The sequence below is a fragment of the Carassius carassius genome, chromosome 17, assembly GCF_963082965.1.
Source record: "Carassius carassius chromosome 17, fCarCar2.1, whole genome shotgun sequence".
Taxonomy (NCBI): Eukaryota; Metazoa; Chordata; class Actinopteri; order Cypriniformes; family Cyprinidae; genus Carassius; species Carassius carassius.
Window position 1 is genome coordinate 15,410,469 of NC_081771.1, and position 26,196 is coordinate 15,436,664.

General features: G+C 36.1%; 1 protein-coding gene across 17 annotated transcripts in view; it reads right to left on the reverse strand.

Moving 5' to 3' along the window:
- Positions 1 to 26,196, reverse strand: part of dlg1a (discs large MAGUK scaffold protein 1a) — a 124,891-nt gene that overhangs the window by 74,536 nt on the left and 24,159 nt on the right. For 16 of the 17 annotated variants that reach the window (XR_009438107.1, XR_009438106.1, XM_059571055.1 and 13 more), the window contains exon 4: positions 988 to 1,155. Coding sequence is in view for 15 of the 17 variants with exons in the window: in XM_059571055.1 (XP_059427038.1) it covers positions 988 to 1,155 (168 nt within the window). In the remaining 2 variants the exon portion in view is untranslated. Of the gene's footprint in view, positions 1 to 987; positions 1,156 to 13,006; positions 13,589 to 26,196 lie in introns of those variants that run through there. The other variant, XM_059571063.1, reaches the window with a different exon arrangement.

Genomic DNA, 26,196 nt, shown 5'->3' on the forward strand with positions numbered 1-26,196 from the left:
CTTTTGGTTAAACAGTTTCTTATGAAGGAAGTAAATAGCAAGGCACTAGCATTTGGAACAGAGCTGGGGTTGATACTAGGGGTGTAAATCGGATGTTTCGTCATCATACGATAGAATATCGATTCTTATACCCAGCAATACAATATTTTAAAAATCAAATGTAAAATAACACTGCATAGTCTTCATTGTATAGATTAATCCTTATAAAAGTTGTTCAGTCAAAATCAGTGAGATTTTTTTCTTTGAAAGAATTTTTCTGTGGGTCTGCTTTCAGTATAAGAAAAGCACGGCTTCAATACACTGATACACATGCGTTGTCTTTCTCACCTGTTTACATTAGACATAGGCCTAACTGACTGTTTACTAGGATATTCACTAAGGCGCACATGTTGATGTAATTTGTTCTCTATTTGTTCATCCATGCACAAAAAAGCGGAAGAGAGCTCACTTATGTATTAGCACGTATGCATGCACTTTGGATGTGTGTGCACATCACTGGGCACAGAAAACTTCACAAAAGCTCAACAATTTGAACGAGAATGCAGGCAATGCATAGACGGACATTAGTGAAAATGTTCAGTATAGTGTTCAGTTGATTTGGCCGTTTTTCAATCTGACTTCTCAGCTTTCCATAAACCTTTTAAAACCAGCAAACCAGCTTAGGCTCAAAAAATGATCAATGATCTCCAGTGGCAGAAACTATTTCACAGCTTACAAAACACTGCACCGGAATATTCATCCTAGTTATGATGTTCTGCACTTAAACGAATGCATCTGTTTTTACATTAAAGTCTGAGTCTTTAATGTAGTTTGTATGAATGCGATTTATTTTGTGTGTACGTTTGTGCTCACGTGTAAACATGACACTGATGGAGATTCTAGCACACACAGAATTTAAGCATGTTTACAGAGTGCACAGAGACACAGAATAGATGCATGCAGCACAGAAATGTGTCATGGAGCCGGAGGAATGCTGGGAGATTTTACCTTCATAGGAGAGATGTGTGAATGGGAAACATAGCCGTGTACATTCTCAATCTGGGAGATGTTCTTCTCCGACACCTGCACCAGCTCAGGAGGACGCACATCCCCTGGTAGGTGTGGAGAGCTGTGTTCTGGAGGCGACGTGGTATCCTCATCCTGATATCTATATTTCTGAGAAGGAGAAAAAGAGAGAGAATGCAGTTATAATACAGTAATATATTAAACACATTGCTTGTTGAATTAACTTTTCATATATTATTTGATTTTATAAGCCCAGTGAGAGAGAGCTCTTCAAACTACAGGTAGATGACAAAATGTTGAATATAAGTTCATGTTTTAATGATTTCACTTTAAAAATAAATAAATAAATAAATAAATATTGAAATATATAATAGTAATAATAATAATAACAATAGCTCATCCTATTGGTGTCTCATATTTTTGTATTGTACTGAAATGTCTGCTTAATAAAACAATTGTTCACAAAAAAAAAAAAATAGCTCATCCTAAAACAAGATCGATTTTCTGTATCAAAATTAAGATTTATAAAGAAGCCAAAAATATCTTGATTTCCCTTTTAATTATTGTTTTTAGATTCAGAAAACTAATTTGCAGGTGAGGCAAGAAATATAAACATTTGTTTCCCTTTTCAAAAAAATTTTTCATTCCTCACTGGCAAATCATTTTTAAATCTAATAGAAAATATTTAACACTGACTGGTTAATTTAGAGCTTTGGGCATTGAAATTCAAACCGCAGTGTAGAATCCTTGCGATTTGAATAATAAAAAAAAAATACTTCATGAAGTTAAACTCCAGCACTGATACAGAACTGTGAAACTACTTCATTTCTCTCTAGACCACACTCTTGCGAAGGGAAACACTTTTTAAATGAGCCAGGCACCCCCGGATCCTACCCGCTTCACAGTCATCACAGTTGACCCCAATCTGCCAAGACTGTATGTAAAATATCGTTCAGTTACTTTCTTAACTGGAAACACAAATTATAAAGCATTGCTTTTTATCCATAGACATCCATCTTGTCCTGGTGCCTTGTTGACCCTGATACATATGCCCACCTCTGTGGCATTCCTGGGATATGGGTTAGGAAATGCAAACACAAGTCTACAGGGAAGAAAAAGAGGGCAGGTTTCTTAGAGAAAGTAGATGCCCAAAAAAGTGAGACAAACTCCAAATTGGAGTCTTATGCTGGTTGCTTACTGTAAACGTCACTGCATCTGAGCAGCATGGGGGAAGACTGAATGGATTTGCCTATATGGAGAGATTCACGGTAGACTCCTATACCCTATTTTAGTACTAAAAATTGGTCCATACAACTAATTTAAATAACTTCAGACTACTGCATCAAAAGCACATCACAAATTGCAAATGATGCAACAGAACAGTCTGAAGATAAGCATAAAGACACAGAATCAAATTACATGGAATCACAATATGTATATTTACATATATACCACATATACTTCACATATATTTCACAAATATCACATGTGGTAACTGATAGCCTGTCTATACTACAGTACACTATGATTTGCTAAGGACTTGAAAGGGACTAAGCTCAAGGATGTGAAAGACTTCTGGCCAACTTAACAACATGGTCTCTGTTGAATCATGTATGTTGCTTTTCTCATTTGCGAGATGCATTTAAGTCACACACAGAAGAAGCTTGGCACTCAGGAACATTAAATCATACTGCAAAAATCTGTTTAAGTATATGTGACCCTGGACCTTTTAGCAATAGCCAAAAAACATTGTATGGTCAAAATTATCAATCTTACTTTTATGGCAAAAAAAACCATTAGGATATTAAGTGAAGATCATGTTCCATGATGATATTATCAAAACTCAATTTTTGATTAGTAATCTGCATTGCTAAGAATTTATTTGGACAACTTTTAAGTCGATTTTCTCAGTATTTAGATTTTTTTGCACCCCCAGATTTTCAAATAGTTGTATCTCGGCCAAATTTTGTCCTAACAAACCATACATCAATGGAAAGCTTATTTAATAAAAGAAACCGACACTTAAGGGTCACATATGTTATATAAAACAGATGGCACATCCCAAAACAAAACTAAATTTAAAAGCAAAAAAAATGGCATGCAAAGTTGGTTTTCTAAAAAATTAAGGTGACCTTATTTTGTGGTGAGATCAGTGAAATTTTTTTTTTTTAAATTAAATACATAAAGAAACAAACAAACAAACACACACACACACACACACATATATATATATATATACACACACATAAATGTTTTACAAATACAAACCAAAAAGTATCAGATATAATATTTTTAATTAATATATAATACATAAAGTTGTAGTATTTTTCTCAAAGAAAATAATAAAATAATAAAATAAAATAATAATAATAATAATAATAATAAAACAATAATAATTAAACTGACCGTATTTTCTGGTTGGAATAGTATTAAGAAACAATAATAATAATAACTGAATGACTAATTCGTCCAGCCTAGCAGAAAACAAAAACATCCTTATTGTTGAACCCTGCAGTATATTAAACTGACAGAGGAGTCTGCTACTACTAGTACTGACACTTTGCTACATGTGACCTCAAATCCTAAGTCATCTGCTGAGTTCTTAGCAGAAACACTTTGCACAAAATCCTTTGCCCTCTTCTGAACCACTCAAAAGTTCAAACTGAACTCTCAGCGGGCCACAGAGCCAGAAAAAATGAAAGGTGAGTCTGAACTCTGAGCCACTGCTGGGGGAGAAAGGGACAGACGGGGAGCAGTTCTGGAGATGTTATTACACCGCTGAGTGCTTCAGTGACTCGGCTTCAGGCATGCAGCCGCTGCCACTGTGGGGCCAGCTTGCCTGTGTAATGAGCTGCTCGACTGGCTCAATGCTCTCTCTCTCTGTGCTGGCCTGTCCAAACCGAGCTAACGTCAGTAAAACCTAATAAATGCAGAGAGATCACTCACACAGCCAGTCAACCAAAGAGGACAGGTCTCTGAAAACTTGACAGCAGTTAAAAACGAATGCTAGACAGGCTTTACACAGGCGATGTCCTCTGCAATACAATTTCACTGCCCTAGAGCGGGGTGAACCTTGAGAGGTTGAGAGGATGTTGTATAGGATCTTAAGGAGTGGAAGAGCCCTGCGCCTGCTCCTCGTGGCCCTTCTGTCTCGGGTCTAGTCCTGCTGCTGTAAAGCTGTCAGCTCTTGTCTGTTTATCTGGCAGAAAACATACAGAGGCCCAGAGCTCAGCAAACACAGCACTTTATTCTAGATGCTTCACCTTGAAAACCTTCGGGAGGGCTCTGTATCACAGCTGCACATCCCACAGCTGCCAAAAACAGCCATATTCACTCCACAAGACTAAGCATCATTTGCATGATAAATGCATAATCAGCATAATTTGGGATTATGAAGCCTGGCACATTCACCTTGGCTGAACCGCACCGAGCAGGTGTTGCTGGATGCCCAGATGTGTGGCCCTTCAAACAAACGGAACAAGCATTCAGTTTTCAATTCTGAAATCAATTCTATGATTTTCAAATGTTAGGAGGTCACTTGATTTTTCGTTTGTTTGTTTTGTTTTTTTATGTTATGCTCAACAAGGCTGCATTTATGTGATTAAAACTGTAAAAAGCAGTAATACTGTAAAATCAGTAATATTGTGAAACCTTATAAAAGGTTTCCCATTTTAATACATTGTAAAATGTAATTTATTTCTGTGATGGCAAAGCTGAATTAACAACAGTCATTACTCCAGTCTTCAGTGTCACATGATCCATCAGGAATCATTCTAATAAGCTGATTTTATTTCTTCTTTTTATCAAGGTTAAAAATAGTTGTGCTGTTTAATATTTTTGTGGATATTGTGCTACTTTTTAAGATTGATTTAATAAATAGAAAGTTCAAATGAATAGCATTTATTTGAAATTTACTTGTAATAATTTTTTTTTTTTAAATAAAAAAGCTGACTGACCCCAAACTTTTAAACAGTGATGTATATTTCACTTCTCATCTTGCTGGAATATCAATCGGAATATCAATCAATCGTAAACTACCTTTATGTCCTTTTTGGACCCCATTCACTTTCACAGTCACAAGCAAAAACAGCAGAAACAGTCTTTGTGTACAGCCATAAAAGCAAATAGCATAAGGGTTTTTATCCCTTTAAACAGAAAGTTGATGCTGGTTTCGAGATGGTCCAAGCTGGTCAAAGCAGACAGACCATTTTGGACTAGCACCAACCAGCTTTGATGTTCTGAAATAGCTTATATTCCAGCAGGGCTGTTGTAAAATTAATTCTAAATAGAGTGCATATTTGATCACAACTTCATATGCCATCCTGATAAGCGCAGTGTACTCTACTTCCTCTCCCTCTGTCTGCCCTTTTCCTGCTGTGATCCACAGGGCAGACAGGAACGAGACATGAGATCATCACATCCACTTTCACTCATACTTCAACCTGAGAGATGAAGAAAGAGCTGACATCTAAACAGACAGTATGCTGTGAGCAGAATTAAAATAGTTTCTGCCTCTTGTCTCTCTAGGAAACATCATGGCCCTCCCTCCTCCCAGCTGTCCCCACTGCAAAACCTAAAATTAAACTTTCAAAGCGCATTGCTGCTGCTCATCCAAAACTGAAGCAGGCTGAATTTGGTTACACTCAAACACCAGATGACAATAAGTATTATGGGTCACTTGCAAACCGTTCCCTGAAATAAACTTGTCTGAAGACCTCAAAATGATGTGCCGGAACGGATGAACATGCAAAAAATATTTATATATTTATATAAAATATGAAACATTATATTATTATATATCAAATGTTTGTTTTAAAAGTACAGAGTAAGAGTTACACACGAACACATTTCTGGTTTTGGTCTGGTGCTGATGAATGCTTTGGTGAACCTTTTTAATGGAGTTTTAGTGGTACATGCGACAAAAAAGAAAAAAGAACAATAAGGTTGGAAATACCATTTAAGTCCTTTATGATGAAGCACTGATTAAAAACCATCAAGAACTGGTTGTACTGCTCAAACTGGAAGCATAAATCCTAAAAAACAAATCAAGCACAAATTTTGTTTTCGTTACACATCAAAAAAGACGACGGCTGTCTGTTTCTTGGCAGCTCCCTCTTGAGATGACTATAATTAACTAGCAGGAAGCCAGCTGTGGGTCCTTTATGAGAAAGCTCTGCATTACTGTGAAGATTCAAACCGGACAAGATGAGAACAACGGCCATAAGCAAATGCTGGGTTCACAGACTTCAAATGGAAGCAAAGAAATAGAAGCCCTAATTTGGCATCGAGTTGCAAATTCAGTTGTAAAATGGATTAACTTCATATCTGTTTAATCATATTTCAATAAGATAAATACTTTGCAATCAGGTGGCATATCATGGAATTAATTGTTTTTCATTTTTAATCAGCTGACACCCTTATTACTGCAAACCTGTTAGTACTAAATAATCATAAAATAAAATAAAATGTATATTTAACAATAAAAAAATATATATTTAAATTCTTTAACAATTAATTTTTTTTGTATCATTTGTAATTTCTGATCTATTGACAAGTTTTATTTAACTTGTTTACAAGATTGTTGCATAGCTCACATACTTTCTTCAGGATTTTGAAATAGGAATAAGTGTTGACCATCCTCTAGCTACAGTATGTATTCACATCTGCACTGATTAAAGTATTTATATTCTAATTGTTAGGCAATCAACATAAAAAGCAGGGCATTATTCTACCCCCCCCCCCCCTAAAAAAGTCAATATTCTGACCATGAACTTAGAGTAGTTTTGAACCAAAAATGCTGGATTCAGCTCTCCATTTTTGTACTTATCAATAATGTAGGCTAAAACATAAAACTCCTTATATACATACACACACAGACATTTTTCTTTGCTTTTTTTTCAGACAGAAGAAATGCATACATGTTTGAAACATGAGAAGAAATAAATGATGACTGTATACATTCTGGGGTAAAATATTACTTGAAGCTTGCACTTTGCACAAAACTTTGTTATAGGTGTGCGAGAACTACTGTTTTATTCAAAAGAGACACCCTGGAGACATTATATCCTGTTGCTCATATTTATTGTGGTGTAATTTTGCATGCTTAAAATCTAATGTGATTGGAGTAAAATGAATTGTGGACAAAAGTGGAGCTTGTTCTTTTACTGATCTTCCTTCCCTTCTTTCCTCATACATGCCCTCATTACATCATATGCACTCAGGGCAACTGCATTGTAAGACGTTTTACACACTTCAGTAGGATTCCCTCTGCTGCTCTAATAGCTTACCAACAAAGACGTAGGGGGGTGATAAATTTTAACATGCCTTACGTAATGAATTGCTAATGAATGATGCTCATGTGAGAGCATGTGGAAATATTGGTCACAAAATGTAAAGTGCTTAGTTATGTAAGTCAATATGTAAAAGGATCACACTGTCCAATGCAGATCTTCAAAATAAAACACCAGACGGCATCTTGTACTGTAAATATTTTAGCCTAATTAGCAGCGATTTCCATTTCAGGAAATCTTCCAGCTTGATATTTCTAGATGTGATTATACAAATTGAAAAAAGAACAAAAAAAAAATTTATAATGAAGACTAGTCAAAATAGCGCAGGATTTTCTCTAATAAAATGCCTCTTAGATATGTATCATGTATTTGACTTCATTTTCAAATGGTATTATTATTAGGTCATAGTCACAATTTAGTTTATTAGTACGTGACAGCTGTTAAGAACAGCTCCGTTTTATACAGTTTGCCATTTTAATCTTCACAGCGGTTTCTATTTAAGGACATATTAGCGGCTGATCACAAAACGGCAGGTGGGGAAAGTGAGAGGAATGAGGATGCCACTAAAACCTAATAAACAGCTCCACAGGCCAAGAGAAAACAAGCTGTCTGCAGCATACCAAACACGCTTCCTTTACAATACATCCCTGAGAGAGAAGAAATCACACAACCATTTAAACAGCTTAATGAAATAGTTGACACAAAAATGAACATTTTGCTCACCCTCTGGCCATTCAAGATGAAGACGAGTTTATTTTTGTTCAAACAGCTGATAAAAAGCATCACAATATACCAGAAGTAATACAAAACTGTTGTTTCTGGCTAAAATATGAGTCCTATATCCATAATATTGCTTTCTGCAGTAAAAAAAAGAAGTCATCTTGTCTGAATCAGTAGAGAAATATGGACAGATCAAGAACAGTTCACAAATGAAAACAAAGCAGTTCTAAACAAACATTTCAGTGGATTTTGATATGAGAGGACAACAGGGGATGTACTTTTTCACCAGAGGAAGTGTTATTAGGAACTATGGACTTGTATTTTGGCAAGAAGCGACAGTTTGCAATCAAAACACCTTGATGCGTTTGTTGCTTACAAACTACTTTTTAGAGCTTTTCATTTCATAAGACAATTTATGGACTGGAGTAATGTGGACTACTTGTGAGTTTATTGTGATGATTGTATTAGGTGTTTAGGCTCTCATTCTGATGGCACCCATTCATTGCAGAGGATCCGTTGGTAAGCAAATGTTGTAATGCTAAGTTTACAAACTCATCTTGGATGGCCTGAGGGTGAATAAATTCTCAGCATATTTTCATTTTTGGGTGTGCTACGCTTCTTTACATGAAAGGAAATGACTGAAATTAGTGATGGGCTATACTGTACATTTCACTGATCACACTGCAAATGCTGGAACTAATTTTAAATAAATAAATGTATGCATATAGCAGACGCTTTTATTCAAAGCGACTTACATTGCATTCAGGCTAATAATTTTTTCTCCTAACATCTGTTCTCTGGGATTCGAACCCCCAACCTTGCGCTTGTTAACGCAATGCTCTACCGTTTGAGCTACAGGAACTCTGAGAAATCCAGGAAGCCTCAAATAAAATCACAAAATCATGGGATTTTCATGGGATTTTAGAAAAAACATCAACTAAAAGGATTAGATCTTATTTATCCTATTTTAATACTATAATTTAACACAATTGTATCACTAGGAAACAGGAAAATAATTCAAACAGTTTATGCTTGGTTAAACTTTTTGAATTATTTTCCTATTTTCTTGTTTCCTAGTGAGAAGCAAGCTAGCATTTAAATGAGTTAATATAGATTTTTTTTCCCTGAGTACCAATTATATTTGTTAGCAAAGATTAAAAAGCATTGCAGAATTCAAGTTTCGAAGCCCTTTTGCCATGTCCATTGCATGTAAAATGAGAAAACGGTGCTTTCATGCACTTTTAGGTTGCAGGCTTGCTGTAGGTCAAATATAGTTTCCAGCTGTTCTATTGTTCTAGCTATTCTATAATAACTCTCATCTCTTAGCAAACATTACATTGTGAGAGGTTCATCAAAAACAATCTGTGCTGAAAAGTGTCGTTTCAAGAGATATACAAGCTTAGAAGTTCATAAAACCGAGGACAAGTCAGCTGGGAGAACTAAAAGGTCGATGAAATGCTCAAATCAATGGGTGATACACACACTCATGAAAAGAAAAACAAAACTGATTACACATTTCATAAAACAGCAAATTTTCACATTTGCCATTTATGAAAACAGCATATTGTGGACTCATTCACCACTTTCTGTGTGGCAAGCACATTTCAGCAGGATTAAATCAATGCGATGCAGAGCACAGCTTAGCTCAAGAACTTCATCCGACAAATGCACAGGATCCAGACTAAGCAAAAGAAAATATTAGGAAGGAAACGTGAGCTTTAATTATCAATGTGGAATCTTGTGTATCCAACAGGCTTCCGTCACATTGCTGACTTCAGCCAGGCAGCTATAGAGCTGGATGACAGTATGGACAGAGGTGCTGGATTATTTAAACAACCTTCAGTCCCGTTCCCACAAACCTACTCTAATTTTTATTTCCTCAGCACTATATGAACCCACCAGATACCAGCAACCTAATGCAATTTTCAAAAAAGATGCCTCTAGTTTAAATTTTAATTCAAGACCCATGCTTATGCCAATTTTGAACTATAAGCCTGAACACCTGAATGTATGTTTATTTTTTCCACTAAACCAATTTATTCTAGCAATTACATAATTATTATTATATACATTCACATTAATGATCAATGGATTTGGTTATACACTGCCATTCAAGAAATTAATATTTTTATTCAGCAAGAACACATAACATTTATGAAAAGTGACAGTAAAGGCTTTTACATTGTTACAAATGTATTTTGTCTATCAAATCTATTACATTGTTACAAATAAAAAAAAATGCTGTTCCTTTCAATTTTCTAGTAATCAAAGAATCCTTCAAAAGAATTTTAATATAGAATATTTTAATATATACCGTATTTTACGGACTATAAGTCGCACCTGAGTATAAGTCGCATCAGTCCAAAAATACGTCATGACGAGGAAAAAACATATATAAGTCGCACCGGACTATAAGTCCCATTTATTTAGAACCAAGAACCAAGAGAAAGCATTACCATCTACAGCCGCGATAGTTCATTTCCCTTGGTTCATGTCAAATTAATTTTGATAAATAAGTCGCACCTGACTATAAGTCGCAGGACCAGCCAAACTATGAAAAAAAGTGTGACTTATAGTCCGGAAAATATGGTATATTAATTTAAATTTGTGAGATTTCAAAACATTATCGTGTTGCCTATATGTTTGGTCAAATAAATGTCTAGATCTAGAGAATCTTTAAAACCATTAAAACACTCAATCAGTAATACTTTACAATGTGATAATATTAGATATTGCATCATGTATTATCAGCTAACTATGAACAGTGTTTGGAATAACGGCGTTTAAAAGAACAGCGTTAGGTAACGACGTTATTTTTTCAGTAACGGGGTAATCTAATTAATTACTTTTCCCGTCGTTACAACGCCGGTAACGTTACTGAACGTTAAATGCGGTGCGTTACTATGCATTGATTTAATATGCAATCCGAACGCACCCCTGGCTCACACAGCGAGTGAGCAGGTGGGTTAATAACGAGATAAGCGATTATGATTGGCTAAGGCAGAGTCATGTGTTTCATGGTAGCCAATCAGAGCCAGTGTTTTTACACACACGCGCCAGCGGCGCCAAAAACACACACAGTCACACACAAGCAAGAGCTACACAGAGATTCGCAGCAGCAGCAGAAATGGCTAGTCAGGACAGGAGCAATCCGATGAAAAGTTGGCTCAAGGTGGAGATATAAGCACTACTTCAAATTCATTGTAGTCAAAGGCAAGAACGTGCATGTAATGTGTGCATGTAATGTGATACACACGCATCTACAAAGCTAGTGGCCAAAAACACTTTTCTTACAAAGAATGCAGGATAAAACTCTTGCTCTCGAAAGTTATGTACGAACACCTGTCTGTTCTACTTATTTCAACTGACTTGTGAAAACTGCTAAAAAAAAAAAAAAAATTATTTGACATATAGCAACTTTTTTTTTTTTTTACAGTAACGCAAATAGTTACTTTCCCTGGTAACGAGTTACTTTTATTATAGAGTAATTCAGTTACTAACTCAGTTACTTTTTGGAACAAGTAGTAAGTAACTATAACTAATTACTTTTTAAAGTAAAGTTCCCAACAGTGACTATGACCAACAATTTATTACTGCATTCATTAATCTAGGTTTATTTATAATATATAATATAACTTTATTTCATGTGTGTGAATACAATACATTGGCATAAATTAACTTGACATGTTAAAAATGAATTTGTACATGCAAAAATTAACAGATGTAGGTGTTGTTCATTATTAGTTCATGATACTTAATGCACTGAATCTTATTGTAAAGTGTTAATTCTTAAAATGCTTTGCATTGGCTAAGCTCTTGTAATTTTCATTCATTATTGTGCAATTCACTATCCGTAAACCTATAAGTAAAATATTAAGCCAATAATGCATTATAATACACCCTTTAGCGTAATCATCATTATTATTTAGACAGATGTTGGTGAAAAATTCAATAATCACACATCAAAATGTTCATTACCACATACAACTATTTAAGTGGCTACCCAACATGCACACTGCCGTGTTTCTGTAAAGCACAAATGGCAAGGGGTCCTTTCAGAGCTTTCTCTACACTACCGGGGATTGACGGTCATTAGGAGTTAACAAGGGCTTCCCCGAGCCCTCTGATCTCACGCTTAACAGAAAAGAAGTTTTAGCTATAATGACAGAAAGCTTTTTAGGACTGATCAGTCTGCGCAGGCAAAAATTGACAAGCTGAAATCATGTGCACTCTGTGCAAGTTGCAACGCTCTGAGACGCAGACAGCAAAGACTAACCATTCAGTCATGAAATATACTGAAAAACAAGCTTCCTATTCACACATAGTAGATATAATTGGGACGCAAGCTAAAACACCCAGAGGACCAGGCAGTTATGTAACTAAAAGAACTTGCCATCCCGCTCTGAACTAGACAAGCAGAAAATAGACCGAAAGGAATCTGGGCCTGAGCTTTAGTCTTCATAAAGAATAAAAATTTGATTGGGCTGCATTCATTTGGCTTCTAGCTAAAAAAACGGTCCGTTTGAACAAACAGAAGCCCAGAAGTCCCTCGGGATTATGTTTTTCCTCTCTCAGACGCATGTGATTTGTGCACAACAGGGGTGGAATTAAAGACAGGATGGAGCACACAGCTAGGTAAAGTCTGAAATTTAGAGTGCGTCGTGTTGAGATCCTAGTTGGAAAATATCACCTTCGGCTCTTCAGTCATCCAACATCAGAGCTCTTGTTGAGCCTGTCATTTGGTCAGACTAAAACTGGACAAATGGAAACTCTGTAAGACTTCCCACACATGAATATTAGGATCACATGCAAAGGAATGGATCACTGCCATGAGGGTGTAACCCGGAGCATATGTTCAGATCTTTAGGCACTAAAGGTGTCACCAGCAAAATTATCCTCAGTGTGAGGACAATTAGCAGCTAGAGTTCAAGGAACATTCAAGCAACTTAAGTGTAAGCAACTGTCAGTCATACATTCAAACAAGCCCCTACCTTGCATCCAAACATAAGAGAGATGGTGCTGTTGGTGCATGCTACTTTACAGTGGCACAACATTGGCGAAAAGCAATCCAAGTTTTTGATGCTGGGAGACATTCTCTCTGCACCCGGGCACTTCAATCCATCAGCAATTGAGGTGCCGGCCAATTGCTTCCACGAGCGCTGGCCGCTGCCTGCTCTTGAAGAGCACCCTCATCTCTCGGCTCGGACCGTTGCAGGGGGAGCAGAAGCAACAACGTGATGCCTTCATCCAGCGAGCCCTTGTCAGTTGAGTCCACCCCTCTTCCGTCCTCTCTCTTTGCTTGACTCGACTCGATCGGCCTGACAAATTAAAGCACTCCCGAAGCAAGCTGCACTTCAGGGAGCTCTGGAAAAGCCATGCTGCCTACCGTGACCAGGGGGTGTAACGGTGGGAGGAGGAGGGTTAGAGGCAGTGGAGTGCACAGGGTCTTGTGTCACAACACGAAGGACTTTGCGCGATCCATTAGTGCTGCTGCACTTCCACCTGCTACAGAGGAACTGCTGCCATGACTCGGAGGACAGAGGAGCAGATTCGGATGCTCTCCTACTCCACTATCCAAACAAGACGAGGCGAGTGGCTCATAGAGAGAGAGAGGAGAGGTACGCAGACTGGAGGGGGAGGGGCGAGCGGTAGCGTTGAGCTTATTACACAGTTCACTAGAGAGAAACTGAAGAGTTTCTGAGCCGAAGGTTGCAGCGTGCAGAATGGGAAAAGGGGATAAAAATTATCCAGATCGTTCAGAGGTGAAACCGGGGGAAGCGGAGACCGCTTTCTCAACAGATTTACAATCACAAGGTCAACAGAGGAGGGAAGATATTTAATCAAACAGCAGCTAGGATGACCTCTGATATGCAGTAAATAAATCTGATCTCAACGAACCATATGCCAGTGAAGTTATGAACCTGACCTAGTTTATCATACACAAGGATATGTCATTTATTTCAGTTCAATATCCATTTTGCAACTCTTTTTAAATAAATGTAATGCTGCTATCTATAAAGTTTTTATTTATTCAATAAACAGAGGGCAAAGATGCCTTTTATGAGCTCTTCGCGAGTTCACCCAACAATGAGCTTGCTTAATCCAGGAGATGGCATTAGGTGAATGGGTACTTTAATGTCATACCCAGATTGGTCTGAGAAGTGACTCTTTCAGTCAAAAACAACTATAGTTTGTTTTTTTTTTTGGGGGGGGGGGGGTACATTCCATGATGGAACCTATATGTCATTCAGTCCGACCAATCAGGTTGTAAACATATGACTATGCCTTTAGGTGCGGTATCTTTAGGTTCAATTTCAAAAATGCAATTGAGAATGCCAAGCAGACCAGGACCAAATGTATCATTTTCTTTTTTTGCTCCAGACCAAACTAACCAAGAGAACCGAACTACAAGATAAATGATCAACAGATCCTGAGTTCATTGTTAAGTATCTTATCTTGCAAGACATGCTTCTTTTACACAGTGCATGTGATCATGAAACTGAAAGTGAAAGTAAATAGGGGGCCCTCATTCAGAATGATAGATTTATAGAATAGATTTAAATACTCCACATATTGATATCGGCATCCTACTGCACAGAAGTAATATGCATGATTAGAATGTTTGCAGGATACTTTTGTCATCTAAAGTATAAGCATGTTTATTTTAAACATTTAGTTTTTTAATCCATTGTCAAATGATTCAAAATTTGTTAAATATTAATAAAAAAAATTTTTTTTATTATATTGGCTTTGTATCAGCTATCGGCCCCCTGCTTTGCAAGATATCAGCATCGGCTTTCAAAAAAAACAACAACAAAAAAAAATATGGTAACCCTAGTTAACTGGCTCTCCGCTCTCATCCGCCCTAAATCCAAAATGTTCCCACAACAGAGCTGAAGATTGCGGCTTTAAAAACACTTTACAGCCTAACGCAGTGGGTTCACTTCTCCTCTTCACCTGTGTGTGTATGTGTGTGTGAGGATGCTGTCTGAGTACCACCTCTGCCACAGAGATGAATATAATCATTATTTTTTTTAATTATCAGTCGCAATATATCGTGGCACCAAAAATGATCGCGACAGGCCTACATAGAACTGAACTGCTCTGAGACACTGAAAACACCCGATTCGTGAGCTGCATGTGTGTACAAGAACACAGTGCTGCGCTTCATCCCAAACATGCAGCAATAGTTTTACAGAGAGCATTACAGGTTAATTTTGGTATTTCGAGTGACACTGTGGAGGTCCTCCTAAATTATGAAGCATGAGTTTATTAGCAGCCTGTAATAAATCCGAGTGTGATCATTTCTCCTCTGCCCCTCCTCCCTCCTGCCCCACTACTTCATTTGAGCCGTTACATCATCAGAGTGCAGGGAGGCATGCAGATCCCAGACTACTACAGCACAAACACACACACGCACATAAACCTCACTATTAGAAACAAAAGCTGCATCTGTCGCAGGACATGCCAGCTTCTTCTGGCTACTGGAGGAAAATCAGGAAAATCAACCTCTCTTAATTACATCATTCTGCTTGTTCTATATACTACTACACCAAATGATGTTTTCAACAAACAATTTCACATTATAAAATATAAGCATTTCATACTTTTGTTCTAGTAATGTGACCACCTTAAAACTAGGAATAACGCAACAGAATTTACATTAATCTGTTTTTTTAGAATATTCCGAATATTCACAGTCAGAGCCACATTCTTCACTAAATGCAACTAAATCAGATTAAAAATATCTATGATGAATAAGCATAATAAAAGACTACATAGAGAAAGATCATTTCTTGTTAACGCCAAAATATAATAAGAGCCACAGTTTCCCTGCTAAAAATATTTCTGTGTTTTTTATGCATTAAGAACAGAACACCATCCATCATCCAATCCTATCTTCAACAAAATGATTTAATCTGTCAGCGTGACATTGGTGATATATACAATGACTTTTGGAGGAGTTTCGATCCAAAACAAATGATTCATCCAAAGCTGAAGCTTATTATTAACTTCTAAATCAATCCTTCCCACTGAAAGTTTCAAGGAGAAAAGGACGATTTGTACGTAGATCCATAAACTTGGCTTGGTGTTGAAGCATTTGTTCAAGCAAAAGTTTGTGTATTGCTGTGTGCTCAGCACTTTCTGAGAACAATGAGGACTTCTCTCCTAATAAATTGTGTCCGCAGGCTGATGCTTATCACTCGACTGCCTTGCAGAAGCTCTCAGAGAATATCTAGATGGCATACTGCTGAATTCCCACGATACCATCAAAGAATCAGATACCAGTAGGACTGAAACTGTGTGTGCTCAAGAGAAACTTGTCTCTCATTGGTCAGATGAGTCTTTGTTCCAGCATTCATTTCTGCTGAAATTTGTCTTTTAATACCTGGATGCAATCTTTTCCATAAAGAGCTAAAAAGCTATGTGATGACATGGAAGGAAAAGTTAACAATCTACAGAAAAGTTATCAAGGTGATGGCAGATATGGGAATATGCCATATGGTATAAGACATTTTTTTCCATCCATGTTCTAATTTATACAGTTCTGCATTTTATTGACAATAATAATAACAACAACAATAATAATAAATAAATAAATAAATAAAAATGCCTTCTTTAGTTGTAAATTTGTATTTTCATTTGATAACACTTTTAAAGAATGAGTACATCTTTTAAGCTTTATTACATAAATTAATAAATAAATTAATAATTTTTGATGATAAATTTGTAATTTATTAATTTGTTAAATTATAAATCACAGAATCCAGAATAAAATGAAATGCAAAACACAGAAAATAAAATAGAGGGCCGTAAATTAAAAGGAAGCTACTTTGTCGAGTCAATTTTGAACGAACAAGTTATATATACGCATTCATTCTCAAGGTCTAACAAACATGTGGATAGCATTTCCTTTTCCCATTAATAGTAAATGAATAATGTGTCAAATATTGATATTGTATGATATGGGAAAAGAATGTAGATTGTGATAATATTTTGGCCATACAACCCATCCCAGTTCCATCATGTAAAAAGCAGCATTGCCAGCATTAACACAGTTTAGCTGATTAGGGCAGTTAGATTATGTTTAATTAGCAGGATTAAGTTTGATTACAGTGGGAGTTCATTCTTAATCATGTTTTTATTTAGGGTGGGTTTAGATTTCAGACATGGATCTTAGTTTGTGTGTGAAACTTCTGAAATATGGAGTATCTGCACTCACTGGACTAAAGTGCTATGATGACACACAGTGGTCAGATGTGACTGTCAGATACAGAAAGCACAGCTAATTCTGAGGAAGAACAGAAATGTATTTCTATCCAATACTCAGTCAAACACATTGTCATATTACTTGTTTATGTAAGGGATCCAGGTGACTGGGGCCATGTATCCTCTCCATCATATCCTGACAGAGAATGATTGGAGGAACTGAAGTGATGAGAGCAGGTCTGAAACAATCCAGTTTTGACACAGCTTTGACATCAATGAAACAGAAGACAGAGAGATTTAATTCAATAGTACTCAGAAATAATTGATATAACATTAAGGTGGTGAATGAACATATCTAAGATATATCCAAGAGTAGGGATGTGCAGAATTATATATTTTCAAAATCAATTAGTCAGTGATTAATCTGTTTTAAGGAGGCTCTGTATAATTAGGCTGATGTTGGGTTCACCTGACTGATCTGACCAGTTTCTTACAGGCCATTTACATAAAATGTTTCTTGCATTCAAAAATACCTCGATGGGGTGCAATGAAATGGAACAGAACAGAACAGAGACTCCTTTATAAATGAGCTGACACATCATTTTAAAACCTAACAGTCACAGCGGGTCACCTAAACAACATCAAAAACTCAATATTAGACTATACTTCCACAGAATTTATTACTGTAGATTAATCTAAATGTAGATTAAAATATAACATTCCAAGTTAGAAAAGTATACTTCTAACTGAAAATTAATTTATATAAATTTTATATTAGATATTATTATATTTAATAATACTCTAATATATTAATTTTATATTAGAGTTATTAAAGTTAACTAAAAATACAACTATTTCCATTACTTGAAATAAAATAATGTTTATTACATAAAATAATCTTTTTTCAACTCTATTTATTGTTCAACATTTTGAACAATGGTGCCCTACAAACTTTTTCTTTCCCGCCATTCATACATTGACGAAATCCATGGTATTCCATTATTTTGTAAAAACGATGGCTTTTTTTAAAAATTTTGTTTTTTACAATGTATAAATGTAAACCAATTCAAAATATCAACAATTTTATTTATAGCATCTATAATAGTGTATCAATGACACAAAAAAGTTAATTCAAACTCACCGTTAATTGTTACCAAAAATAATTATGTAAAATATTATAACAGTGCATTGTAGAGATGTCTTGGATAAATAGCAGCAGAAATAAATAAAATAAAAACTGTGCTAGAAAAACAAAGACACAAAAAAATTGGACCATGAAGAACATTTGTACCAGCTCAACAGTCTGAATATTAACCTCAAGGGTAGACCATCTGTTAACTTCAATCAAAAAAGACTGCAGCTCAGCAAGCAGCTAGATGTGAAGAAACCAGCTCTTCAAAACAACATCCACAAAACAACAGAAATACATCGTCTACATACCTTGATGGAAAAAAATAATAAATACAAGGCAAATAATTACATGTCTGTACTTAGAAGACCCAGAATGAATAGGCCTGTTAAAAATAGATACTTCGATGGCACCGGCATGGCATTTGACACTGGCTGCAGGGATGAGTTCTCAGCAGGAAATCATTAGGATTGACAGCTCGTCAGGCTACTTAGATTTATTGAGCCGCACGTAAGCCTGTTATCACTCCAGTACGGGATATACCTCGCAGGGGAAATACCTCACGGGTTCAGTTACGGCCAACTAGACAGCTATAACTGGAAACATCATTTAAAATTTTTATTGGAAGTAGTGGCCCATCTTTCATGACAAGAATTAGACTATTCAGTTCAGCAAGTATCTGGCGTCTCATGTTCCAACTTCTTTGATTTCCAGCCCACAGCAAGGTATATAGTATGTTTAGGCCCTGTCTGCATGACTGACTCTTCCACACAGATGGTCCCGCCCTCCCCGATCTGCAATCTGTCACACTGCCTCACACAGACGAACGGTTGCTCTTGCACAGCCACGTGGGAGCTCTCTGGGATAGCCCTGGCAATGTATGGCGACAGCCCTGGAGGTATCAGTGATATATAAAGGCCTCTTTCTTTTATACAATGCACAGAGAGCTTCAGTTCCATCACTTCTGGAAGATGATGAGGAACTCCTCTCTGTGGTCAAAACGTGAAGCACAGAATCATTTTAACAACTACAACTTGTTTCTCTCAGGGAAATGCAATGATTCTGCTTAAATGCTTTGTTTTAACAAACAACTTTGAAAAACTAACCTGTACCATACTTTATAGATTCAAAAATGTGGCAAATGACAGAAATAGTGCAGCTTCAAAAAAATGTCATAAGAAATAATAATAATAATAATAATAATAATAATAATAATAATAACAATACTACATGCAGCAACACATATTGAGCACCACCACTCTTTAAAAAAAAATCAGCATTTAAGATGAGGAAGATCAGGGTTATTTTTTCCAAGTTTGCGTACACCAGTCCAGAACATTGTGGTCACCTGGTTTTTCCTCCCTCACAATCTATTTCCTGGTTCTGCTCAATACAGTAGAGGGCAGTGTTAAATTACTTTCTGACACTCAAGGATGTGAATGTAACTACTGAGAAAAAAAAAAAGAAAAAAAAAGTGGGATTTGGGTGGTAAGGTTCACATGAAAGACTTTAAGGTTCCTTACACATTTTAAAATAATCTAAAACTGGATTCTTAAAACTGAACTGAAGTATTTTCAAAAATAACATTCTCCATAACTGTCATTTTCTTAAGAAAGATACGAACAATCTTAAAGGGATAGTTCACCCAAAATAAAAATTACCTCATGATTAACTCACACTCAAGCAATCCTAGGTTTATATGACTTTCTTCTTTAAAATGAATACAACCGTGCTCTGGCTCTCCCAAGCTTTATAATGCGAATGGCTGTTGATATTCAGTAGTCCAAGAGTCCAAATAATTGCTCCACACGGCTCCCGGGGGTTAATAAAGGCATTCGGAAGTGAATCGATGCTTTTTTGTATAAAAAATATCCATATTTAAAACTCTTTAAAGGGGGGGTACAATGGTGTTTCATGTATGCAGAGTTTTTCACAGTGTTAAAGAGATGGATTCTCATGCTAAACATGTCCAAAGTTTTGAAAAATTATTTAGAAGAATGACTGAGAATTTCTGTGCTGAAAATCTTACTTCCGGGTTGGTAAGAGTTTCGGCTGTTTTTTTGATCGTGGATTTAATGAAGAAGACGAGAGTGGAACTCCTTATATGAGCATTTCTCTCTGAAAAAAAGCGCGCACACGCACACGTTGACCAGAGGAGAGTGAGACCGCGCACATCAAAGCGCTTCATTGGGAAATCGTCGGCAGCGCTGCATAGGATTTGTTCAAGAATGTCACCAAATAAGTGTGTTTTTGGATGTGAGGGAAAGTTTTCAGCTTCCCAAAGAACCCAGCGTTACATGGTCATACATTTTACAGTGGATGCAGTTTGTTTTCCTGGGGCAGCAACGGAGTGTATCAAGTGCCTTTGTGTGTTATCATCATTTGAGTGACGGAGTGTTTTATAAACAAGGCCCAGGTCGCTACGCTACGCTTATGTCCTACATCATCCGCTGGAATGCCACTCTCTCATGAACGCACATACAACTGTTAGCAGAAGCTAGAGATTACGATTTATAAAGTTTTCACTTCAGAAGGCCTTTATTCACTGAATTCGTCCTTGTGGAGTACTTTTACTGGACCATTGAATATAAACACCCATTCACTGCTATTATAAAGCTTGTAAGAACCAGGAATTTTTTTAATGCAACTCTGAATGTATTCGTCTGAAATAATAAAAAGTAATATATATATAACTGGCTTGAGGGTAAGTAAATCATGGAGTAATTTTTGTTTTGGGGTGAACTATCTCTAAGAATTCTTTTATATTATATGTTATGTTATATTCTTAACTTTTTTTCTAAAGGTTGTTCTTAAGAGAAAACAAACAACAACAAAAAAGAATCTGGAAAATCATTGCAAATAACTTAGTTAGGATTACCTCTAACTTTTGTTAAATGGTAAAATTTACTGGTTTAGTTTTCAGGCTGTTTAAGCAGTACAACATGCAGTAGCACTAGCTATATATAATACATTTTTAATACATATTACTAGTACTCATGGTATGTCCATGAGTACTCTGAAGTGAAAGCAATGATCAACAACATAAATATTGATTGGTCAGAATGATTATGCATTATGCGGTCCCACACCAGCTAAACACCCTCTGGTTCAGACAGCTGCAGTATAGCCACACCCCAAACTCTCGCTATACTGTAGATTGAGCTGGTAAGAGATTGACGGATCTCAGCAGACTGTTCTATGGTGTCTGGGAGGCTCAATGTTAACACTTTTGAGGTAGATAAAACCATGAATGGCATATTTATAGTGGTCAATGAACAATAAACTGGGTTAAGATAAATTATTTTCACACGCACACACACACAAACCTTACAAACTTCACCATTAAGAACTGAGAATTAAGACTTCCTAAAACTTCTCAAAGTTATCTTAAATGTCTTATGTCTTGAGAAGATTTTCATGAATCCCATCCCTCGATTGATTTTGTTCTCTCTGACTTTCTGTCTCTGTCTGTAAACATGAAGGGATTGTATGGCTTGCAGGTGGTGACCTAAGAAAGCTCTCGCTGACTCATGGCTCCTTCACATCACCACCAGCCCTTCCTGCCTCCCACACAGAGTAAAATCACGCTGACACCACTCCATCAGTCCAGCCCACAGCTATGAGCTCTCAGCAGGCAGAGACACCTCACCATTCTGCAAGCACGCTCACTTCAAACACAGATTTTGACATTGAATGAACAGCGAACAGAACACGTGCTGCAGTGATATAGGTATCTTCTCGGAACGTAGTCTATACATTTTTATAAATTGACCCGAACAGCCAATTTCCTAGCTGTGCAAATTTCATGACATATCATTTCATGATTCCTCATTCCAAAATTAAATGGAAAAAAATGTACTCAATCATTATGTCCATTCATTCATTCATTTGTATTCAGTTAATTATTTGTTCATTCATTCATTCAATGCATTTTTCATGCATTCTTTCAGTTAGTCATGCATTCCTTCAATGTGTTATTTGTTCATTAATTCGTTCATTCCGTTCATTCATTCATTCATTCATTCATTCATCCATTCAATCCATAATTCATGCATTCATTCATTTATTCGATGCATTATTCATTCATTCAATGCATTATTCATCCAATCATGCAGTTAGTCAAGCATTCATTCATTCAATGTGTTATTCGTGCATTCATTCATTCGATGCATTATTCATGCATGCATTCATTCATTCATTCAATGCGATATTCATCCATTCATGTAGTTAGTCAAGCATTCATTCATTCAATGTGTTATTCGTGCATTCATTCATTGGATGCATTATTCATGCATTCATTCATTCATTCATGCAATGCATTATTCATCCATTCATGTAGTTAGTCAAGCATTCATTCATTCGATGCATTATTCATGCATTCATTCAGTTAGTCATTCATTCATTAAATGCCAGGGCCTAAAATGAACACTCGCCAAGCGCCAAATGAGAGTAAAAATCAGCGTTCGCGTGTCCATGTAACAGTGTCAGTCGCCAGTCGGCGGGTATAACTTTTACAAATTATAACAATGCAATGAAGAGAACACAACAGCCAGTTTTTAAAGAGATTCGCCGTTTCTGACATAAGCTAATAAAATAATATTTTCCGAAGACAAGATCATCGTGCTTAGCTGTTCTGTCATAAGCAACAAGAGCAAATCAAATAATGGGAATGAAAGGCTGCGCGTTCGGCTGTATTCAGACAGTGCACCAGCAGCACTTCAACACATGAAAACATTTGTTCAACAATTTGGTTATTCATTCGTTTGTTCATTTAGTCATTCATTTGTTCGTTCTTTAGTTATTCAGTAAGTCATTCATTCATTCATCAGGTCATTCGTTCGTTCAGTTATTTATTCATTCCTTTGTTTGTTCATTTAGTCATTAATTTTGTTCACTTATTTATTAACTTTTTAACGCCATGCCAGCATCAAGGCTATTATCATTCATTCATTTATTTATTTATTTATTTATTAAGTCATTCATTTCAATCATTCATTCAGCTATTTAGTTAATTAAATTAGTAGCAGTTTATTAAGTCGGACAATATACTATTAACTGGTCATTTAAATTGCAAAATAACCAATTTAGGGTGACTGAAGATTTTATATTCCCTTTGACATACTGCGGAGATTCTAGATCCTATTCATAATTTTTCTATCTTCTGTCAGAAATTCAGCTGAACATCATTTATAGTTTTACTGAAGCCACAATGTAATGGGTCTATAATCACAGTTTACAAATCCTGTGGAAACTGACACAGGAAACTTTAAATAGAGCTGCTGCAGATGACTAAAATAAATACTGAATCCCCTTGTAATGTGGTGTGGAGATGACCTCAAACTGTATGGAAAAAAGATTTAGAAAGCCGGTGTCCCAAATGCATCTCCCTATGGGGAGAATAAAAAACAAATATGAAAAAAAATAAAAAATAAATGCTGCACTACATATTTCTATTCTCATACATTTAAGTTTTTAGGTAGACCTCAAGCATTTCTTTAAAAATTATGTAACCCTGAAAACAGGATGGCCTGATGGCCGAGGGCCAGTGAGAGTTTCAGACAGTGCTGCATAGTCATTTTTCATTCATTAATGTAAATACTAATTATATGTAAATGCACTGAACATCGCTGCTGTGAATTTTGTATTTAAATGTGTCACCAAGCTAATTTTACCGCTGATTAGATGAGGATGTTGAAATTGCACGAATGACTTGTAAATGATTAATGGAGAGATATATAATTTTTTTTTCTTTTGTAATTATTTGCTTTAGGTGTGTAAATATATGAACCATCTAATTTGTAACAAATTCCTCATCTTCAATTAAAAAAAAAAACACTTATGACATATAATGATGATGAATGGTTTCTTTCCAGCTGAACTAGTTACAGAGCTGGGCATTACCCAGGGAAACACACCCTAACATGTGACACTGGGAGGCCATGGAGCTGCAGACAGCAACACTGTAATAGCTCGCAGTAAACCACAGGACAGATAAAGCTACCAACAAGACAGGCAGTTGAAGGATTTGGGTTTGTCAGACATAGGAATTTCCGAGAAGGGATGTGCAAATCTACACCGTTTCATAATAAATAGTGTATTGTCTGGACCACTTTTAATTTTAAAGTTCTTTCTGAGATTGATTTAGCATCCACCTTAGAATACGTTTACATGACAATGACTGTTTGTGTTTTTGAAAACGTTCGCATACAGACTACAACATTGATCCACAAACACAGTTATTATGCATGCCAGGCCAGTAGTTGGGGGATGTCACTTTGCCTGCACACATACGCATTATACTGTAGACTGAACATGTAATATGTGTTCGCATTTTTATAGTTTACAATGCAACAATGAAATGTTTTTTAAAAACTTGCCCTTTTCTTTTTTCATTTCCCCAAAACGCCATTGTAGTGTACGTGAACAGGCAAAACTTGTTTGTTTCCATTTTTAGATAAAAACTGTGTTGTGTTTTTGTTAATATTCTGAATTAGAATACATTTTTATATTTTCTTTTTCAAAATTGTATTTCATTTAAAGTTTTATAAATGTGTTTGTCATTTTTCTTTTTACATTGGTGTCCAAAATTATTACAACACTAGTATTTTCACCAGCTAAAAATGGTTTTAAGTCTGTAACTGTAATTTGTATTATTACTAGTGTTGTCACTGTACTAAAATTTCAGTATTCGGTACCGATACCAGTAAAAATCCACGGTTCTCGGTACCAATTTCGGTACCAAAGCAAAACACAAAAATATGCTAATTAAAAAAAAAACACTTTTTATCACTTTGAAACTGGTTTTACTCAAATGAAATGGTAAAATGCTTTTGAAGCGACTCAGAACAGTGCTGGTGAAGTTGTTTATGTATTTATGTCGTCATTGAGACGGCAGATGCTGAAATTACTTCAAGCATCACGCGCTTCAGTCAATGTAGTAAACAAACCCACACGTCTCTGCCATAAATTCATTATTTCAACCAACCTTTGCGGCTTAACATTTACAGATACTGGTCCATATTGAGATTTGATTTGATTAATTTATGCTAACTTTGACAAATTCCGCGACTGAACATATTAATATGTAAGTTTCAATTTCATGACTGGATTTTGAGATTCCGTCCACATTTTCTGCTTCGCGCAATTCATAGCGCTGTATGCGTCAAGAACCGGGTTGACCGGGCACTCAGTACCACCGGTACTTAAAGAAACCTGGTTGACATTTTCATTTTTTAGTACCGCCTTGGTACCGAAGTTATTATTACTATACATTATTTTTGACAGCATCCTCATTTACAAGTGCCTAAAACCTTAACAGTACTGGAGTTTTGCAGCATCTTGGAGACGTTGCCACAGGTCTTCTGGATTTATTCTGTCTCAGTTTGTTCAGCTGACAGACTGATGATGATCAGATCAGGTCTCTGTGTGGAGCACCGGCTGCTGTCAGACTCGTACAATTAAAAATATCACTGGATTATTACATTTAAATGGCATAATGAATGTTTGGAAGTGTAAACTGATATTTCCTACTAACATACTACAGCAAAAGATATAAATAACTGGCTTAAAACCATTTTTATCTGGTGAAAATACTAGTGATCTAATAATTTTGCCTACCACTGTATATATCCATAGTTTTTAGGTTCAATATATTTCGTAATTTTATTACTTTAAGTTTTCTTAAGTTCTTCGATGTTTTCTTTTGGATTTTTAGGGTTTGAGTTTTAGTTTTAAGTTTAGTTAACAAAAATAACCCTGCACTGCACCCTGACAAGATGTTGAAAACAACTGGACAGAGTGGAATAGAAGGAAACCGAGTGGGGGAAAAAATGCAGCAGTATT